Here is an 18,087-nt window from a genome sequence, read left to right as displayed (position 1 = left end):
ACATGACAAAAGGGACTTTGCAGATGTGATTAAGTTTAGGAATCTTAAAATGGGGAGATTATATGGGATTATCCCTGTGGGCCCAGTGTAATCACTAGAGTCCTTATAAGGGCAAGAGGAGGGGAGGAGTCAGAGAGAGATGGAGGTGTAACAAAGGAAGTAGAGGTCAAAGGGATGCAGGCCATTTAGAAGCTTCTAGCTGTTGGAAATGAATGAGGAACAGATTCTTCTTTGGAGCCTTTTATTTTAATCCACAGAAATTGATTTTTAGACTTGACTTCCAGAGTTGGAAGATAATAAATTTGTGTTGTCTCAAGCCACTATGTTTGTGGTAATTTGTTATAGCAGGAACAGGAAAGGAATACAGGCTTTATCAGTGTGGTTTTGCTAAAAGGAGGCAGGTTGAGTTCCTTGAGGTACTATGTAGAGACATTTTGTATATGTATAATTATGGTTTTTAAGTGAGCTTTTACATTTCTGGTAATTATTACTAATGGTAGGGAAATAAATAAAGACTTGAAAACTTCTGCATACTTCAAACTCTCTATCCTCATTCCTCCATTTCAAATTTTCCCAGTTTCCTCCCTTAATTATTTCTTAGGAGTGAACTTTCCAATAAGTCTATGATTCCACTTCACAAACATTCTTGGAATAAGAGCTCAGAACCAAAACAATGACTACATTAGTTGACACCAACATAGGAAGTATTTTCAGAGAATAGGTCGCATGTAAAGCATAAGACACACTATGTATACCATAAAACTAACACACTGAGTAGATATTAGCTATGACCTAAGTTAACTTAACATGAGAACACACCACAACTTGTTTTAAGGACTGGTAGGATATAAGGTAGGTTGGCTGGGTGAGTTATCAAACAAGTGTGTTTTATAACTTCATGTTGTTTTGTTCCTTTCCCCAACATGTGTGCTATATCTTATTCTTGTTAAATTGTTTCTCTTCCACTGGTACCCTCCTTGATGTTTCAATTATTTTAAGACTCACTGAACAGTCTTCCTTTCTAGGAAGGAGGGATGCTTCAAAAGATAAGATGTGGCAATGGCTGAGAGCTACTGGCACACAATAACATTCATAGCTGATTCTGTTGGATCTTGACCTCTCTGGACAGCTTCCTTAATTGTATTTAGGATTTTCTAGGCCAGGTATTTTTTTTTCTTTTTTAACTGTTGTTTCATTCTTCTCATCTCTTGTTTTGTAACTATATCAAGGCCCAGAAGTAGAGGAGAAGCAAAGGGCAAGGACATTCAGGCAAGTTTGGATTGAGGTCAATCTGAATAAGTAGTAGGCTGTAAATCATGACTGGCAGACATCAGTGTTTTCCTTAGACCACAAGTCCTTGAGATTAGGGCATATGTCTTACTCTAGACAAAAGTCTTATGGGACATTAGACCCACAGGATTCTAAAAGAAATTAGGCAATGTCTGCTCAAGTACCAAATTATTTCAAAATTAAGTAGATTGAACCAATTCATATACTATGATAAAAGGATACAATTAATTAAATTAAAATTAAAAATTAACTCAAATTAAAATTGCCATGCAAATGAAAAGAAAGTGTTTTTATGGACTTAAACCAGGCTAGAATAGAAGTCAACTATCCAGTGTGTCACCAGTGACTGATAATAACCATGACAAGGAGCTGGTAATACGTGATTGTTGAAGAAAAACAGCCACAGCCACAAGGGTATCTTTTCAGTAAATGTGTGCTCCTCCTTTTATTATCAATAATGAATCTAGTATGATTTCTGCCTTTTCATCCTGAATCACCTAGTATTTATTGAATATCCAAGGCACTTTGAGAAGACAATACATCTGTGGATATCACTATACCTGTGGGATAGATGTTGATAGGATCGGGGCAAGCGGGCATTGCAGATACTATATTTGCCCCTCTAGGAGGGGTCACAGAATTGGACCCTGAGGTGCTCCTGCTCTGAGGTTCTGAGCATATCCATACCATACTTCCTTTTTCCTCCTGCTTACCCTCCTCAGGAAAAGGAAGCTACCAAGAGCTCTATATCCATGCATAGTGAAATGGCCACCAGGCAATCAATACCAATACTTCTAAACTATGCATCATCTGGTTCTCAACTCCCCAATATTATTTTTATTTTGCACTTTTTAAAAAAGTGGCATGATACACAAATGATTTTATTTATTTTATGCTTTAATTTTTTTTTTTTTTTACAAGATTTCAGATTATTGACAGAGTGTACTTCATAAAGGCTGGCTGTAGGTGTCACTGTAAATGGAAGAAAATACAGTGAAGAAGAAAGATAAAATCAAGAGATTACATGTTTAAGTAAATGGAAGGCATGATTCAGTTTACCAATATTGTTATTTACACAGAACTTTTGAATCATATGTATATTACATATGATAAAGTACATATAAAATTTAAACAAATTACTTGATTAAGTAATAATAAAGGCATTTTAAAATTTTCACCCACAATAAGAGTAGATCTTATTTTAAGTAAATAGGTGTTCATACGCAGGTTGGCTGTGATTTATTCTGCCAAACTCAAAGCCTGGAATAATGAAATCTGCGGGCTGGATCATGTGAGACACTTCACTTACCGGTGAAGTAGGAGATAGCTACCTAACTCTGGCAGAAGTTTTACATTGTAATCCTCCCTGTCCATTCCCCCTCAACAAAGGGATATCATGTAATTTTGAAAAACAGCATATGTCTATTAAGAGAAATATTGAGAGAGACCTTATGAGAGAAATTCCTGTGATTTGGAGAAGAGGGACTAGCACAAAGTCCTCTAATACATGCTATAAAACTCTTTAAATTCCAAATTAAAGGCACTCTTCCTGCAGTGCCATAGGCCCAACTACATCTTATGCTGCCTTTGCTAAAACTTTCAACTTAGCTAAATGGATAATTTTTGCTCTGGCAACATATTTCCAATTTTATAGTAGAAGTTGAGGGGAAAATAAATTCACTTTGCAGAAAACTGCTTTACAAGCAAATGTGCTAGCACATTTCTCTAAAGTGAGGGATACAGGCAATTCACTCACATGAATAAATTTTTGTTTCCTTTTAAAAATCTGAAGGGAAGATGATGTATGAACAGAACATGTCTGCACTTGAGCAGCATGATTCTAGGTATTGATATATGTAATAAAAGAGATCAAAGCATGCCAAGTAATTACTAAGTGCTCTTTCTTTGCATTACACAGAGATCAAAATATGTGCTAACTCAACAGCATCACTGCACTGACTGTGCATTTACTAATTTAAAGTATATATCTCGATTTCTCAGGAGCTCTTGATGAGTTCCCTGTTCCTTTATTTTTCCATTGTGCAGAACCACTATCAAGTCTGCATTCTGTATCGTGGAGAGTCTGTGAGTGACCACCAGGCAGGTCCTGCCCATCCTGGCTTTATCAAGCGCATGCTGAACCACCTGGAAGAGAGAAGGATCTGTGATCACAGTTGGGTTAGATTTTAATAAGTTTGCCTAAGTCCAATCAATTAAGATAATCTAATAACTTTCTTTGTTTTATTTTGCATACCCTCAAAGGAATTGCCCTACTTTGTGAGATAGTCACCCTACTCAGTAGAAATGTAGAAAGTAATTATAGATGCATTAAATAAGACTTTCAGTTGGAAAAGTGTTTGTGACAATGAATAAAACTAAAATGGTTGTAAGTAAGTCGTTCTAAACTCAAAGTCAGGAAGTTGTATTTCCACACCTAAGTAGAATTGTCCAATTTATTTACCTCATTTTCTCTGATAGATTATTATTATTATTGTTATTATTTATGGTAGGATTTAGCTGTAGAACTGTCCTGGCTAAAATAGCATCTCAGCTAACAATGAGGTTTATAATGCTGTGTAGAGGAAATGAGAATGAAAATCCATATTTGTTAAATGTATAAAATGTTTCAGTGATGGCTATCTGGTTTAGATTCTTACAATAAACCCTTAAGGTAGAGGTATTTTCATTTCTCTGATACATGAACTGAGGTCTGACCAAGGCCATACTGCTAGGAATCCAGGATTATCACCCAACTATGTCTAATTCTAAAAGTTATATTTTTTCTTTCATAACACACTGTTTATTTGGGAATCAAGAATGACAGTCATCTACAAATGGCAATCATATACGGATTAACTTAACTTCCTGGGCTCTTAAGTTAGACACCCTCTATAGAATTTAGGGAAGTTATTTCTAAGCTTTTTTTAGGGAGGCTTTCTAAGCCTTAGTGTGCTAATCTGTAAAATAGCTATGCTAATAAAGGAAGCTAATTCATCAAGTTGTTGTGAGCATTGAGATAATAGCATATAGTGAACACTTGACAAATATTAATGATTATCGTTCGTTTAACCAATATTCATTCACTAAATAAGTGCTTACTGTGTGCAAGAAACTACTAGGAGAGAAGGACATAGGAAAATTAGGCATCTGAAGGTTATACCTTCAGGTATATTGTGGCATGTCCCTGTGCTTCCTTGTTTCCTGCTCAGACCAGGCCGATTAAGAGTCTGTAGCAGCAGGTAGACTAAGTAGCAGACTCTGACACTGCAGTATAGATTTCTCTTTTACCCATCTATATTACCTTATTAATTTGTTTGGCACACTGGAATAATAATAAAATAGAAAAGTAATTTTTCTTGGGCCCTTTCCTTGAATGGAAAAACATTTCAAGAATTGGGCTCCTTTTGATAACAAGACCAAGTCAAGTGAGAAAACCTTTCCAGAACATGGGATGCTCTCTGTCCCAACTCTCTCCAACCTCCCCAGCACCTACTGACCTTTTTTAAAAAGGTCAAAGCCTTAATTAGAACTGGTGACCCTATAACTACAATTCTTTTCAGTCCTTTCTTTTCCCAGACTGAGCCTGGTTCCTTCCACGATACTGCATGTTCATATTTGATATTATATTCTGAGATGAGAGAAGAGAATGTTACCTTTTCACTATCATTATCAAGGGCTGAAGTCGCCTCATCCAACAATAAAATTTTTGGTTTCTGGAGAAGAGCCCTTGCAATAGCTAGTCTTTGTTTCTGGCCGCCAGAAAGCTGTGCCCCTTTCAGTCCGACTTGAGTGTTGTATTTCTGTTACAGGAACATGCAATTAAGAAAGCAAGGCTGGGTTATTTAAATTAGCATGGCACTTGTTGGCAAGAACCATCTAAATATTTCAAATTTCAGATTTTGCTACCCTTGAAAATTTGTGTCCCAACAAGTGCTGAAATCCGTTCTTGGGTTTTGTTGGAAATAAATGCTAAACCAGAAGTAAACACTACCCTCTCATTTACATATCTAATCTGATCACAAACAGCAGACCTTTGCCATTATGTTTCTAGAAAGAAATTTTTTTAATTAAAGCATAAGAAAAAAATTATTAGCAAGAAAAGGTTTGCTGTAAATACTTTTCCATTAAGTTATATTACCTTCCATTTTCAGGTCATAATGATTCAAAGTATTTAAAAACAACAAAGAAATCACTGAGTTCCTTCACTTTGGCTCTTGCTAAACCTCTATGGGCACATCCCTCCAGAGACCAGGATGCAATTCTCAGTGGCGCACGCATCTTCCTGGAGATAAGTTAGGTTGGCATCTTGAAACAGTCTATTCCACTTTTCAGGCCACCAAATGCTAATGGTGACATTTAGCACTTCACAGTGTTCCACAGCTCCTCTACTTACTGATAACCCCATTTCTCCAGTATTTCCCTCCAAGAAAGGGTAAAGGAAATTTCACACATATTCTGAAGCCACCATGGTCCCAAATCACAGTTGGTCAGTTCAGTTGGTTTAAGAAGGTTCTTGCCTGCTTTCTAGATTGTCCCATGACTTTGCTTCCTTCCCAGGCTTCACACTGCTTTCTAGTAGTCCTTGAGAGCTGACAGTCTAAGAAACCTATGCCATTGATACCCAGACAAGACTGTGTGGATAGATCAGCTCCACTGAGAAAGCAGGTCCCAGGTACAACCTTACAAAGGTGACTCTTGTAGCAGCATTTCAGGGAAGATGCAATACGTGATTCGTATGCTGTTTATTTTATTTCAATATCCTAGAGAAGTTTAAATGAATTGCCTTTCGCTCCATATCTGACTGCCTCCGGGAGATGCCTTTTGGGTAGAGTGGGTGTCAAGAACCTGTAGCGCAACTTCATAACAAAATGTGTCTATTTCAACTTGAAGTTTACTTTTCAATTTAAGATGCACAGGTGCTTGCTTTATATCAAACAATGAGCGTTTGGATTACTAAAGCCCGATAAAAGTGTCTTTTCTAAAGTGAATGCTCCACATAGAACACAGGCTTTAACTATCTCTTCTGTGATTTATCTGGGACTGTCAGGAGGCCGGGCCCCTTCCTTCTAAAATGCATTTTATTAAATTCAGAACCATAGGCAGGATAATCAGATAAAACTATGTCTGTCATTCATTTCCAAACACTGCAAGGTCCCCACTTAAATTAGAGGATTCAATCTTAAACCAAAAATTGGGAGGTGAGGTGGGAATGTTAATGAGCTTGCAGCTCTTTCTGCCAGTCAAGCTTAAATTGTACTTGAATTCCTCTAGGGTACCTGAAGAAGATCCAAAACTAACTTTGGAATCACTTTGCATTTCTTGGCCTTCTCTGGCTTGTAGGAGGATGTATGTTTAAAGAATAAATTGGATGAAAAGTAAATTCCGAAGTTTTGCCCATCATTAAGCAGAACAGATTACAAATGTGCGTATACACATTGTCTTCATAGCCACCTAGAAACAGTTACATATGTTTAAATTGAAGGTTTTTGCTTTTTTAAATGAAGAACCATAGAGTTCATTCTTTCCTATTTCACTGAAAATCTGATCCTGTTTTCTGGCAAACACTGGGATGATGAGTGCCCTGAAATCCACCTCTTTTATGAGAAGCTCGAGGGGGTGGTTCCAGTGGTGCAAATCCTACTTTAGGAGCCATGATGTGGGGATTAGGGGACATTCACACCTGGTGTGTTTCTCAGAGGATCCTTGAGGTCAAGGCAGTGTTGTGTCAACTTCTCTCCCATGCCCCAGTCTCGTATTTCCAAATGCCTGCCTCAAGATGTTTCCATGAGATATGCCATAGCTGCATTACAGTCAGCGTGCTCCAAATTGACTCCTTACTCTGCACCCTCCTGGTTTGAGTTGTCAGACAGATCCTTAATCCCTTATCTGAAACCCTTAGAGCTACATGTGTTTAAAATTCTGATATTTTTAATCGTAGAAGGAAAAAATACTATATATTATACATATACTATGTATTATCTATATTTAACATACAATATGTTATATATTAATTAGCACCCCCAGAAGGGTCTGGGACAACAACTGGTAATCAAATGTATGAGTATTTGTACAGACACATTTCAACTTTCATTCTGAGTGAGATAAAGATAAATAAAGACTGTATTACAGCCTCACATTATTTTGCCACCAAATGAGTTTGCACCAAACATACAAAATCTGTGTGTGTGTGTGTGTGTGTGTGTGTGTGTGTGTAGGGGGATGCACAGAGTTTAAGAGCTTTTGGAATCTGGGGCTGGAGATAAGAAGATGTGGACCTGCATATCTCTCATCCAGACTGTTGTAAAGCACTGGGACTTGCCCCTTTAGTGGCAGTCTTTGCTGTCACCACAGAGCCTCTTGGGTGAGCAAACAAAAGGCTGAGTTTCAACAGCTAGTTTTTTTTTTTTTAATTTAATCATGCCATTTCTCTGCTTAAAATGTCTTCTAGCTTCCTATCTCTAATAAGACAGAGTCCAGAAATTTTAGCCTGGCATATCAGAACCTTCACATTGAGTCCTTGCTCATATTTTGGTCTCCTCTTCTCAATTCCTTGCTCTTTGCCTTATGTTCCAAGATTTTTAATTTTCCCCTAAACACCTAAAACCATTTTACATGTATATGTTTCTTTATGAGTTTATTCTGTCTGCTAAGAATGGATTTGCCCCTCTCTGCTGGGCAAGCTCCTACTGAATCTTCAAGACCCAGTTCAAAGCAGTATCCTCGGTGCAGTGTTCTCTGAGTTTCCGTCTTTTACACACTCATCGCTGCTCTGTGCTTTATCCCACCGGGCCACTCCATGTACTACACATTTCTTTGTTCGCTTCCACAGACAATATTGAGCTAAGTCCTGGCAATTCCACTTTTACAATATCTTTTTAATTTAGGCTTTCTAAACCATCCCAGGAAATAGCTCCTAACTGATCTTCCAAACTCCCTGAGTCTTTGTCACTCCTTACCACTGGATTCCATTGTCCAATTCCAAACACATTCCCTATTCAAAAATCTTCAGTGACTCCTTAGTAATTGCCAAAGTTAAAATTTCTTTCCCTGCTATTTAAGTGTCCAGTTTTACCTTTACATGTTTATCAAATACCATACCTTTATAGTTACCTGTAAACTCTCTAAAGGCCTCCTCTGAACCCCCAGCCAGCATGACTCCACTCTCCTCTAAACTCAGACAGTAGTTGGTTTATACTCTTTGTGCATTATAAATATTTGTATCTTTGTGGATCTGTGTTCATCTCAGCTATTAGGCTTTATATTCCTAAGAGTAGGACTACATTTTATTTGTCTTGTTTATCTTCTCTAAATAGCAGCCCACTGGCTTGCAAAGAATAAGTGCTCCGTAGCTCTGTGTCGAGTGATTAAATGCATGGATGCTGGAATGGAGCAGTGAAGACAGGAGATGCAAATTTTGAGGGAGCAGGACGTGACAGATGGAGTAATCCACAAAGTTTGAGGTAAAGATAAAAGAAATCCTCAGAAAGCAAAGTGTGGCAACCACTTCAATTTGCTAAATAATTCTTGGAGAGGATTAAAATTAATAGTATCCTGATGCGTTATATGTGAAGACTTTCTTCCTATGCCTGCTTTATGTGTGGATATATATTTTTTCCTTATTGAGTGGAAGAGCTGAACTTCTCTTCTAGACTTTTGCTCCAACATTTTTACATTGAAACTATTGCCTTATATTTTGGAAGGGATGCTGGGCTCCATGTATTTGCTCTAGAAAATTAATTCTACCCAAAGGAAGTGCAAAAAATTACAAGGTTTGCTTCTACTTTTCTTCCCCAAATACGTAGGTCAGAGCTACAACATGCTCCAAGTATCATTGTGAATACAGAGTACCCTGCCTGCCAGCTGTGCTAGTTGTGTTGGACAGCCCTTCTGAAAGGAGGGGCGGGGCACCTTTGCTTCCATCTCTAAAGCCCTAGAAACACCATGGTCATGTCCTCTCCACCTCCCCACAGTATAGCACAAAGAATCCAGGTTCAAATTCTGAGTTTCGGTACAGCTTTAGAAAAGTTATTGAACCTCTTTATCTGTAAAATGCGGTGGCTACATCCATCCTTGCTGTATTATGGTGGACATTTAGCTCTTGGTTCCCAGAAGAGCTGGGCCATGCATGGCTGGTTTCCTCTCTCTCCTTTCCCCAACCAACTCAACGTAAGAGGGCAGCCTTGTCCTACCCAGAGTACTAACCCAAGGCATTTAATAACATGCAGTTTTTCTAAGAACTCTCTGATTTTAATTTTTTAATGATTTTCTTTTGGCACTAGATTTCCTTATGGTTCTACCATGTTCTGGGGAAAACAATTTCATAAAGGTAAATTAAAGTTAAATTTAAAAATACTGAGCAATAAGCTAATCTTTTAAAGCAAATTTTTTTATAACATCTTGATTGTCAAAGTCTATTGTAAAATGTTAGCACAATGAATCTTTACAGAATATAGTTTTGGGTAAATTTGAGAAATAGTATAATGAAAAGAATAAAAGATAATAAACAATTTAAGAAGAAAAGTCAAATGGTACAAATAAAATTGGAGGACAGCCCCTTACAATAGATAAATTAAAACAAACTATCGGGATTATGGGGATAACAATCTGATCACAAACTAACAACACAGTGAGTGCCTTGGTTAAAAGAGAATTGCCATTGAAAGATATGCACAGGGTCACCCTATTTATAAAACGTATGTTAATCCTCCCAGTATACTTAGTACTGTAGAACCTTTCCAGAGTAGGAGAAATTGTACTGATGGCCTGTTTCTCATTGTAGGCACCATTCAGTGTGGACAGGAACCGGTGGGGGAAGATCTAGTAGCATGAAAGTTAGCTTCCACCAAAGAACAGGGCTCTAGATTAGTTGTTTGATATATTGGTTGTTAAACTTAGCTATTTCCTTTTAAACTGAGACAAAAAAATCACTTCATAAATATTTGTCTCTAAAAGTATCTCTATTTTTATTTGAGAGAGAGTGTATGTACATATAAACACAGACATTATAAGCACTTAAAATTACAATTACTTGTCTCTACTCCCTGTTTCTGGATTTGTATCAATTCTTGTTGTCCTAAAGCTTTCTCTACAGTTAGCCAGGATTTTTAACTTTCCTGAGATTTTGCATCAGCTGTCACAGCCAATACAGAGATCAAAGTGACAAAAATGACAGGCAAGGATCTTACAGTCTAGTGGGGAGGGGAGACGCTAAACAAGTAAGTAAGCACTCAGGGTAATTTCAGACCATGATAAGTGCCCTGAAGACAATGTGATAGGGGATTGGAGTAGTGGGGACTCTTTCAAATAGGGTGGCCAGGGGAGGCCTCTGCAAAGGTGCCTTTGAAAGGGCTTGAAAGTTAAGGAGCTAGCTATGCAAACAACCAGAGGAAGGGAGGTCTAGGCTGCAGAAACAGCAAATGTAAACGTCCTCAGGTGGGGAGCAAGTTGGCGTTTTCATGAGACAGGGAAGACACCAGTGCAGTTGTAGCCAAGTGAGCACACGGTAAGGCTGGCGCCGGGGAGGCAGCAGGGCCCAGATCACAGCGGGTCTCAGCAGCCACATGGGGAGTCTGGGCTTTATTCTAGGTGCGAACACATGTCATGGGGCAGTTTTAGGCAGGGGAGGGATAGAACCTAGTTTGTGTTTTGAAGGGATTCCTCTGATTGCTGTGAGAAAGAAGAATTATACAGGAGCAAGACTGGAAGGCAGATTAAGAGGCTACTACAGTGGTCCAGACAGGGTCATGGTGGTGTGGACAAGGTAGAGTGTACATGGATAGAAGAATGAAGATATGAAAGTTAATCCAGTGAATATTAATGCATTTTTGTCATGGAAAAAGTAGTCACATGAAAACCCCAAATTTGGCTTTTTACATCTGACTTTGTGTTTTGCATCTAACTTTAGAGACTGGCAATAAACAAATTGCATAATCCAAGGAATACACAAAAACAGCCATTTAGGCCCAATAACTGCTTAGGCTTACTTGGCAGCTTAGTCATTCAGGATTTCAGATATTTTCTTACCTCAGGGAGACCTTCAATAAAAGAATGGATATTTGCAGCATTCGCTACTTCTTTGATCTCCTCTAATGGCACCACGCGGCTGTTATCACCATAGGCGATGTTCTCAGCGATGCTGCAGTTGAAGAGCACCGGCTCTTGAGAAACGATTGCCATTTGGGAACGCAGCCACTGCACATTCAATTCTCTTGCATCGACACCATCAAACAGCTGCCAACAGCAGAATGGAGAATGATGTGTTAAGATCCAACTGTATCATGTTACGGTTCTCTGTATTCAAACATATACAAATCATAACAAGAAGGTTAGGAATTCAAGCTATTTCAAAGTATAATGTTACCCAAGGAAGGCTCATAAATCATATGTTGGATAGAAGCAAACAGCGTGTGACTCACTAAAATGCCGACTTCTAAGTTTACCTGACATTTCTAAGAGTAGTCCAGAGACCTGCCTAGAGCCTGGAGTAAAACCATGGTGCTCTATCCTGAAGTCAAATGAAAAGTGGCAAACTGCCCCTCACCGCTGTAACAGGACCCAACTTTATTAAATGAGAGAGTAGGTGTAGATTGATACAGTAGTCCACATGTAGAGATATGTTATTTTGCACACAGCCGTGTTTATGAACGTGGACATATAACAACGTTCAACTGATATTTGATGAGCATGCCTACTATGTGATGGGGACTCTTCAGGTACTGGGGAAACAGTCGAAAATAAGAGAAAGCTCTTGCCCTCTGTGGCTTATATTGTAGTGGAGAGAGGCAGGCAATGAACATACTAATTCAATAAACTCAGAAAAAGTATCCTGGAGACAGAGTAATGGGATGATAGTGACTGAGGCAGTGGGGAAGGTGTGGAGAGGGATGAAGAGGGGCTTGCTAAGGAGGCCCTAAGGAAGGGACATTCAGACCATGACATGAATGATAAGAGGGAGCCCACAAGGAAGTTAGAGTAGAAGGTTCTGGGCAGAGGAATAGCAAGAATGAAGGTTCATAGGCATGTTTAAAGAATTTAAGGAAGCCAGAGAGATTGACACACAGTGTGTGATGAGATGGGGAGCGATATGAGAAGAGGCTGGAGAGGGAGGCAGAGGCCAGATCATGAATGACCTTGACTGATGGCATGGACTCCGGTTTGTTCTAACTGCGGTAGGAGACCATTGAAGGGTTTGAGGGAGGCAGTATGGTAAGCTGTGTTCTAATAGATGAGTGTTACCTAGTTCAAGGGAGCCATTTGGGACAACTCTGTTTTGTAAATATTCGTTGAGAATCTGTAATGGGGAAGAGACTGACATTGCAGGAGAATGAGGACTAACATGACAGTCTTTGATTTTTAGAGGCTTATAGGTTTTTGTAAGGGAGAGGAGGCAGGACAGGAAGCTTTTTGTGGGTGTATGTGATGTGGTGGTGACAGGGGGAGAGAACAATTGGAAACCAGAATATAAGCTACAGTAAGACACGTGCCAGGCAGGAAAAAACAATCCTTGGGTTCAAAGGATGGAGAGGTTACATATTTTAAGAGGTTGGACGGACACATGGCTTAATGGAGCTGATTCAAGGAGGCCTTGGTCATGCATAAGGTTTTGACAATTGGGAGGTGGGGATGGCCAGTGGGAACAGCAGAAACCTGAACTAACGAGCAGAGGAAACTATTATCTCTATCTAAAACCAGAACAGAATAAAGAGCCGTGATGTGGACATTGGACCTAACCTCCAACACCCAATTCCACAAGGATTCCACGGCTTATTAGATCAAAATTTCTGCTGCCACAACGGCTGAAGAATCTTTGGGTCTTTGTATTTAACTTCAAAGTCCTAATCATCATTTTTGTTACTGGTTTACTTGCTCTCTTAGTTAAGGGTTGAGAGAGAGATTTTTTTTTCTTTTTAACTTCTGCGTTGTTTGCCCTACCCAAACCAATGAGAATGATTAAGCCCGAGTAATGTTTAGGAATAGGAACGCTAACCCCCAGATTAAGTGCATTTAAATTCAGTCTTACCACTTGTCCTTTCACAGGGTCATAAAATCTCTGCAGAAGTTGAACCAAAGTGCTCTTCCCACAGCCACTGCTCCCAACAAATGCTACTGTTTTCCCTTTCTCAATACTGAGGGATAAGCCACGGAGGATGAAAACATCTGGGCGACATGGATAGAAAAAAGAGACTTCTCGAAACTCTAAATGCCCTTCACATGTGTCCTGGGAAAGGAAGTTGACAGGATTTAGAAAGGTGACTTAAGAAGGCTGTAACACATTGGAGCACATTGGCTAACTGCTTTCTGAAAATGGTGCACGTTTCCACGGCCATTTTCATTTTAAGCATGTATTCACCTTTGTAGAGCTGCTGACTGCCCACTGGTTTCTATCAGATTTGTGTAGATTTTCGTAGTTCTGGTCTGGTTATCTGCACTGCTGGACTTCACCAAGTTCTTAAAAACCACTCGCTTCCTTAGGCTTCGCTACACAGACGCAGTCTGTTCTGCAGATTAGCTATTTGACCAGCTGCTCTTTTTCTTTTTAAAATTTGGCTTGCACTTTAGAGAACCTTATTGCTTCATTCAGAAGAGCTGGGTTTCTCATAAACTATATGTATACATGTCATTTTTTTAAATTGGGCCATGTTTTACAGTTAAGGTACATTGTGCTTTGAGTTCTGATTTATCTTCATTTTCATTATTTGACAGTGACATTTGCCTAAAAGTTTAGTTTTCTATATCTCAGTCTCTTTTGTGGTTGATGATTTGTAAACCAGTACTACCCTGTGGAGGTTTGAAAAAGACTTCCAGAACTATCACTAAATCATTAACTTTCCCTTTATGTATTTGGTTCATAAGATTTTAGGTTCTTTTGAACTTCACGCTTGCCCCAATTGCATTTTAAATATTAATTTTTGTTGTTAGGTTTAACATAAACTAAGAGTATGTGAGTGGATTTGTGTGTGGGGGGGGCGAGGTGGTGATGGCTGAACTTTCAGAAAATTTCCTTACAGTCGGGATTAATAGTCGTATTTGGCACATTCTGAGCCCAGCATATAAGTACGAGGCAGGGGCAGGTAGAGGGGAGGAACACAAAAAAATATTTGATGATATTATTCTGTTGTTAAAGGAATGAAATGTTAATATGTGGTTAACAGTTCTAGAAATTAAAAAACATATCAGGATATATTTGGCAAATATGTATGCCAAAATGTAAGTGTAGTGTGACAGTAGCTTCTTTTAGCTTATTCAGTATTTTCCATTTTGCCCTTTACAACATATGAATATTATTTGTACAAAACAGCTTTTAAGAGGCAGAATATTGCATAGAAATTGAGAGTTCAATTATTTTTGTGTATGCTCTAGTGTATATTTTGCATAATATCTCACAGATATTCTAGGGAACTTGTAGAATTAAATACATATGAAAATTTACTATTTTTAATTGTATTAATATTTATTATGGAAAACTTCAAACATGTATAAAAAGAAAGAGAAAAATGTAATGGACTGACCATATGCCTATCACCCAGCATCAATACTTGTCAATATTTGCCAATTTTGTTTCATCAGATTTTAATTTTTAAAGGCATAAGGAGTGATACTTAGAATTATTTGCATATTAAATAAAATAAAGATTAAATAACTTAATTTTATAGTATTTATAAGAAATATTTCCATATTTTATACCATGCATATAGTTCTATAAGAACATATGCTAGTGAGATACTCAATTCCTTTATTGTAATGTTTAGGAAAAAAAATGAGTAGCAATATAATCATACATATTAATCCTACGAGTTTTTTAAAAAAATAGCTTCTTACATCCTTTACTTTCCAAAAGACAAGCATGAAATCTTATTTTCACTATTGTGTATCTTTGAGCATTCTATTTTGAGAATTTTAAGATCTCATTTCTGTCAGTAACAATAGGCATTCCTTTTAATAATTATGTAGCTCTAGTGATGCTGTGTTACTTTAACCTGTCATCCGTATAAATCTATTAAAATTTTAGAGGGAAATAATTTTACGTAAAAAATTATTTTAAGTATATATCTAATGGCTATTCCTATTTTAAAATTTAAAATATCTAGAAAGGTCTTAAACTGAATATATATTTAATGTATAATACTATTATTAAGAGGTTTATTTTGAAATTATGCAATCTCCCTATTATTTCCCTTTTAATATTCACCATTTTTAAGAGCTTGTAGCTAAATTTCTGTTTGTGTGTGTGAACTTACTAGAAATAGTTCTCCCTTTTTTCCTTTTATGTTTGTAGATATATTTCCCATGAAAAATGGTGCCTAAAGCGGCAGAACGTTATTTACTTTGCATAGGTTACCACAGAAAAAAACAAATAAACCCTAATGCAAATCTTCATACAAGACTAAAACTTTGGCTGTCTACATAAAATTCTATACAGGAATCAATACCTGTTCAGGAGCATTCTCATAGCAATACTAAAATAAACTGAAAGCATATATTTTTTAACATAAAAATGTATATTTTAGTAAAGGAGGTGAAAATTGAATTCAGACAACACGCCCTTTCCCCCTTTGTAGCCATAAAATTATCTTTATACATGCTTTTAACTCTTTATGTTATTATATTATAGCACTATCTTTTGCAAAGTTATGCAAATAATGCCTTTACTTAGTAAGTGGACATTTGGAGTCATAGTTGTGCTTACTGGTTTTTTCCCTTCTTGACTGTTGCTGTCTATGGTTGGTCTCTTTTCCAACAAAGCAAAAAGATGTGCAGCCCCAGATTTGGCTCTGGAATATTCAGGTGCCAAAACAAGTGTTTCTCCAATGGCCATAGCTCCATATGCAATTGCAGTAAAAACTCTGTCAAAAGATAAAGCATCTGAATCTTAGATCCATGGGTCCAATTTAAAATTTAAATTTAGGTTACTTTAATCTAAAAGTAAAGGGGGAAAATGGGCACAATAATCTTTTGCCCCAGACATCGACCACTAATGCTAAAGGCCCAAGGACGGTTATCTTTTTAAATTTTCCACCATGTGTTAATCATCCCTTGCTCTGTACACCAAAACAATCTTTGGAGCTTGGGTAATCTTAAGAATTTCTCTTCCAATTAGAGACACAGATCAAAGGCCCCAACGAGTGAATGTAAAACTTCTTAGCCACCTTGATATGAGTCTTGCTTGCTTGGAGATTTGACAGAGAATTCAATTGACAATAGGAAGAATGAAACTCCAGTAGTGAGGTTTGAATGTAGACAGTAGATACGATGTGGGTTTTTTCCCTTTCTTTCTTTCTTTCTTTCTTTCTTTCTTTCTTTCTTTCTTTCTTTCTTTCTTTCTTTCTTTCTTTCTTTCTTTCTTTTTTTTTGCATATAATGTAGTTAGAACAGATAACTGAAGCTAAATCACTGGTTATCTGCCTGATGTGTTGATACACGATTTAGAAAGCAAAGCATGGGGATTGTATTTTCCGAAGGTTCTCAAAACAAAATTTGACTAACATGTACCTTAGCTAAGACTGGAAGAAGAGCTTTGACCTTTTAGGTTTGCAATAGATCATGATCTCAGTTTCAAAACATGTTAATTATAAAATGGTAAGGGTGCAAATGACATTTGCACAGAATATTCACAGAATTGTGGCCTATCACATGGCTATGGTTAAATATTTTCCTCTCATTTTCTATTTCATTTTAGACATGAAAATACTGTACTGGAATGAAAAACAATACATGTCAGTAACAGAGCTAAAGGCATAATTCAGTTAAATTTCACAGGCAATATTTAAACATGAAGCAGTTAAAGGACATCACAGAACCCAGTTGCTTGTTTATTGTGCTGGATCACAGCAAGGTAAACACGTCTGGGCTCCTTGTGAATTTCTTCTTTGATGGGACCTATGAAAGGGTGGATTTTGATGCAGTCACTTCAGTGACTTAGACCTCAGATCCTGAATCTTGTTGGCTTTACAAAGATCACAGTATAATATATAGACGCTAAAAAATTCAGTTTTGGGTTTGGGATGTCTGATGTTAAAATTATTGTAGTCACTAGTTCTGTGATGTCAAGGCATTTTTAGTACTAGTATTTACAGAAATTCTTTAAAGCTCAAAATGCCATTCAAAATACTTGATACCCAGCTATAAACATCAAAAGTCGTTACTGAATTTAGGTAACACAATTAGAGGTTTTTTTTTTTTTTTTTGAGACAGAGTCTCACTCTGTTGCCCGGGCTAGAGTGTCGTGGCATCAGCCTAGCTCACAGCAACCTCAAACTCCTGGGCCCAAGCTATCCTCCTGCCTCAGCCTCCCAAGTAGCTGGGACTACAGGCATGTGCCACCATGCCTGGCTAATTTTTTCTATATATATTTTTAGCTGTCCATATAATTTCTTTCTATTTTTAGTAGAGATGGGGTCTCGCACTTGCTCAGGCTGGTCTCAAACTCCTAAGCTCAAACAATCCTCCCGCCTCGGCCTCCCAGAGTGCTAGGATTACAGGCGTGAGCCACTGTGCCCGGCCTTAGAGGTTTTTTTTAAAAATTTGTTTTTAATGCAAGGAAACAGACTGGATCAGATTTAAGCCTCACTCTGCTCCAAGAGTCAGCAGGCAAAGTGGGAGGATAATTGGATTATGACCTAGGAGACCTGGATTCTAGTTCCACAGGGGTAGGGCCTTCTCAGAAGCCAAAACCTGAGAAAATAGCTTTTCCTCCTACGATTTGAGATGTGCCAAAATATCTACCTATCCTGAAATTTCCACTGTAAAAGTAACGTTAAGCATTAGGTATTAATGTCTGGAGGCTAATGTCCTTGTTAG

General features: G+C 37.8%; 1 protein-coding gene across 1 annotated transcript in view; it reads right to left on the bottom strand.

Annotated features, from left to right (window-relative positions):
* Positions 1 to 2,455: 2,455 nt before the first annotated feature.
* ABCB5 (ATP binding cassette subfamily B member 5) overlaps positions 2,456 to 18,087 on the bottom strand; it is a 107,083-nt gene continuing 91,451 nt past the window's right edge. The window contains exons 24-28 of the mRNA XM_045565473.1: positions 15,977 to 16,133; positions 13,310 to 13,507; positions 11,314 to 11,520; positions 4,944 to 5,090; positions 2,456 to 3,435 (exon numbers count right to left, since the gene is read on the bottom strand). Coding sequence (XP_045421429.1) covers positions 3,238 to 3,435; positions 4,944 to 5,090; positions 11,314 to 11,520; positions 13,310 to 13,507; positions 15,977 to 16,133 — 907 coding nt within the window. The 3' untranslated portion in view covers positions 2,456 to 3,237. The remainder of the gene's footprint in view (positions 3,436 to 4,943; positions 5,091 to 11,313; positions 11,521 to 13,309; positions 13,508 to 15,976; positions 16,134 to 18,087) is intronic.

The sequence above is a fragment of the Lemur catta genome, chromosome 11 (genome assembly GCF_020740605.2).
Source record: "Lemur catta isolate mLemCat1 chromosome 11, mLemCat1.pri, whole genome shotgun sequence".
In the NCBI taxonomy this organism is placed as follows: Eukaryota; Metazoa; Chordata; class Mammalia; order Primates; family Lemuridae; genus Lemur; species Lemur catta.
Note: the sequence above shows the minus strand (reverse complement) of the source record. Positions and strands in the feature narration are given on the sequence as shown.